Source organism: Boleophthalmus pectinirostris, unplaced genomic scaffold (genome assembly GCF_026225935.1).
Source record: "Boleophthalmus pectinirostris isolate CB_2022bp ecotype Guang Dong unplaced genomic scaffold, ASM2622593v1 HiC_scaffold_1669, whole genome shotgun sequence".
Classification (NCBI taxonomy): domain Eukaryota; kingdom Metazoa; phylum Chordata; class Actinopteri; order Gobiiformes; family Gobiidae; genus Boleophthalmus; species Boleophthalmus pectinirostris.
In genome coordinates, this window is record NW_026571107.1 from 1108 (window position 1) to 3948 (window position 2841).

General features: G+C 38.2%; 1 protein-coding gene across 1 annotated transcript; it reads left to right on the forward strand.

Annotated features, from left to right (window-relative positions):
* Positions 1 to 829: 829 nt before the first annotated feature.
* On the forward strand, positions 830 to 2591 carry LOC129408530 (elongation factor Ts, mitochondrial-like; the record flags this gene model as incomplete). Its single annotated transcript, XM_055152231.1, has 3 exons — positions 830 to 961; positions 1368 to 1449; positions 2069 to 2591. Coding segments are annotated over 3 exons (609 nt in total), but the record flags the coding sequence as incomplete, so codon positions are not given.
* Between the last annotated feature and the right edge of the window lie 250 nt (positions 2592 to 2841).

Below are 2841 nucleotides of genomic sequence, written 5' to 3' on the forward strand. Positions count from 1 at the left end.
GGGCGCTGTTGAGTAAGGCTATGCGTTTATGTTGTCCTGAGGCAACATCCATTAGTTTAGCGATTATTTCATCCTTTTCCTTAAGTTCAGTGGATAGTCGCTGGATCTGTGCTTCTAGATGTGTGAATGTTTTGCCATCGTTGTCTGGATTTAAGGGGGATTGTCTTTCTCCCGGTGGCATGGCTGACAGTGGTAGGCCACTCGGCCTTAGGATTTCAGAACGAGCCAATAGAGCGTCTTAAGAGTGATAAAATAGCTTGGTATGCTATAAAAACTGCTTAGTAATTGTAGTAATCCAATATATGCAAAAAACTCCAGGCAGATTAGTCCAGATGATAGTTTGTAACAGACAGATGTGAGGCCTGCTCAGACAGTTGCAGCCATCTTGTCTCTCAGACATGGATCTATAATATTAATGAACTGTATCGAATCAATTTGAAATATATTGTGTCAATTCGAAAGCTCACTGTATTGAGATAGGTATCATATCGTGGCTTATTTATCGAGGTATGTATCATATCAGCAACTTCTTATTGATACCAGCCCTAATGGAAATTAATGAACTATGTGGCATTATACTAATTAATCACATTGTTTGGTCAGTTCTCATTTATGTGTAATTGACACAATTAAAACAAGATCAACATTGGGCAATTTGTTGGTAGTCAACACTCCTGAATGTCTTAACATTTCCTGCAATCTAGAGCACAAAATATCTGTTTTATCATTAGATGTTAATCCAGGAGGAGCGTTTGAAACGAGTAGATTTATAAGTTTGTTTTTTTTATCATTTGGAAGGACACATTTATAATATATTTGGTTGTTTTCTTGGGTGCAGGTGAATTGTGAGACCGACTTTGTGGCTCGTAATGAGAAGTTTCAGGAGCTGGTGAAGGCTGTCGCTTTTGCCACTTTGGCTCATCACAAAAACAAACCTCAGAAACACACTGGATATGTCAAGGTAACATTATTAAAAGCATATGATTCTCAGGTCTATATTAGATTCTATTTATTCAGTCTTTGGACCATTTTGGATTAAGATTGTTGCAAAATGGATTTGCAGTGTTGTGTTTCTTATAAAGGACTTTGTGTATTTAACAAATATTTGAACTTCACAGAAATCTGTATTTATTTAAACCATTAAGGCAACAATCAGGAGAACATACACATAAATCAAAATGTACATCAACTTTTTTGAATTTCTTACTTTGTTCAGTAGATGACATCTAGTCTGTATCATGTCTGTTGTTTTAGAATTGTCCTTTGCTGCCCTCTGGTGTTACTTAAATGTAATAGCTATAGTATGTCCCATCCTGAATGTGTGAATGACATTTTGGATGGTCCTCATCGTTCTCCTCGTGTTTCAGAGTCTTCTGGGAGGAGAGGACCTGAGCAAACTCACTCTCACTGAAGGAGTCACTCTCGCCGACCACGTGGCTTTTGTAATCGGTCAGTGAAATGTACAGTGCTGGATGAATTCATTTAATATACAACTCTCTCAAAAATATCAGTGTTTTTTATGAAAACATTTTAAATACAATCACATATGACAACCTACAAAAAAAATTTAAAAATAGCACTGTAACAACTAGGATTTCAATCAATGTATATGCTCATTATATTCTTTGGTTAGATCACAGAAGACGAGAGTCCTGCTAAATTAAAGATAAAGTGAAGCTGCTACATTTTGATTTGATATTGATTGATTTATATGCAAAATATTTTTTATCCAAAAACTTCTGAATTACTGCTTTGGCTGAGTGAAGAAACCTCTTTCAACATGTTCAGGAGTCAATGTTTATTCCAGTTACCATTATTATAATTGTATAGCTTTTGTTGCACTTTTAGACAGATATTTGTTTGTTGTTTTTACGGCTGCAACTAAGTTATTTCTATGATACATTCAGACATTTTAGATTCATTATCAACCAAATAAAGGTTGAAATATGAACACTGAAGACTTTTAAATAAAGAATATTTACAAATATAAGACTTTTCACTGTGATTGTGTTGAACCATGTGAGCCCTTCATTATCCTCACACTTCCCTCTGTATCCTCCTCCCTCAGGTCGTCTTGGTGAAAACATGTCTGTGAAGCGCGCGGTGACTCTGGGCGTCCCTTCAGACTGGCACATCGGCTCGTACGTGCACGGCTCTGTCCCCGGGCAGGCGGAGGTGGTGATGGGGCGGTACGGAGCCCTGGTGGTCTTCCAGGGAGGTCCGGCCGGAGAGGAGGGGGCTTTGGGGCGTAAACTGGGGCAGCACGTGGTGGGAGAGGCCCCCGTGGCTCTGGGGAACATGGAGGATCTCCCGTGCGGAGAGGGAGAGACTCGACTTTTGGCACAGACGTTTTTGGGCGACCCGAGCCGAACCGTAGCACAGTTTCTGAAAGGGAAGCAGGCGCGAGTTCTGGACTTTGTGAGGTTTCAATGTGGGGAGAAATCAGGGGAAGAAGGACAATAAATATTTAGTCAGTTACAAATGGAATATAATGTATGCTAAATGAATTTCAGCAAATGTATGGGTCAATTAAATAATTCAAACTGTCTCACAATAAATGATCATTGTCATTTTATTGAATTAAATCTCGACTGGTGAATTTCTATGGGATTGTTGTGAGTGATCATGTCACTTCCAGGTCCAACCAGCTGACTCCTATTTTTATTTTTGTTTCTTATTCATCGAACAAGGTCAATTAAATCACCAAAACTGTATAAAGTATTTAGATTTTTTTTTTAATTCTGAGTAACTTTTTGTGGTCAGCTTAGAATGTTACCCAGTATGGCATTAAACTTATTTATGGCAAAAGAAGAATTCAATTTGTCGACTGGACAAAGTTTA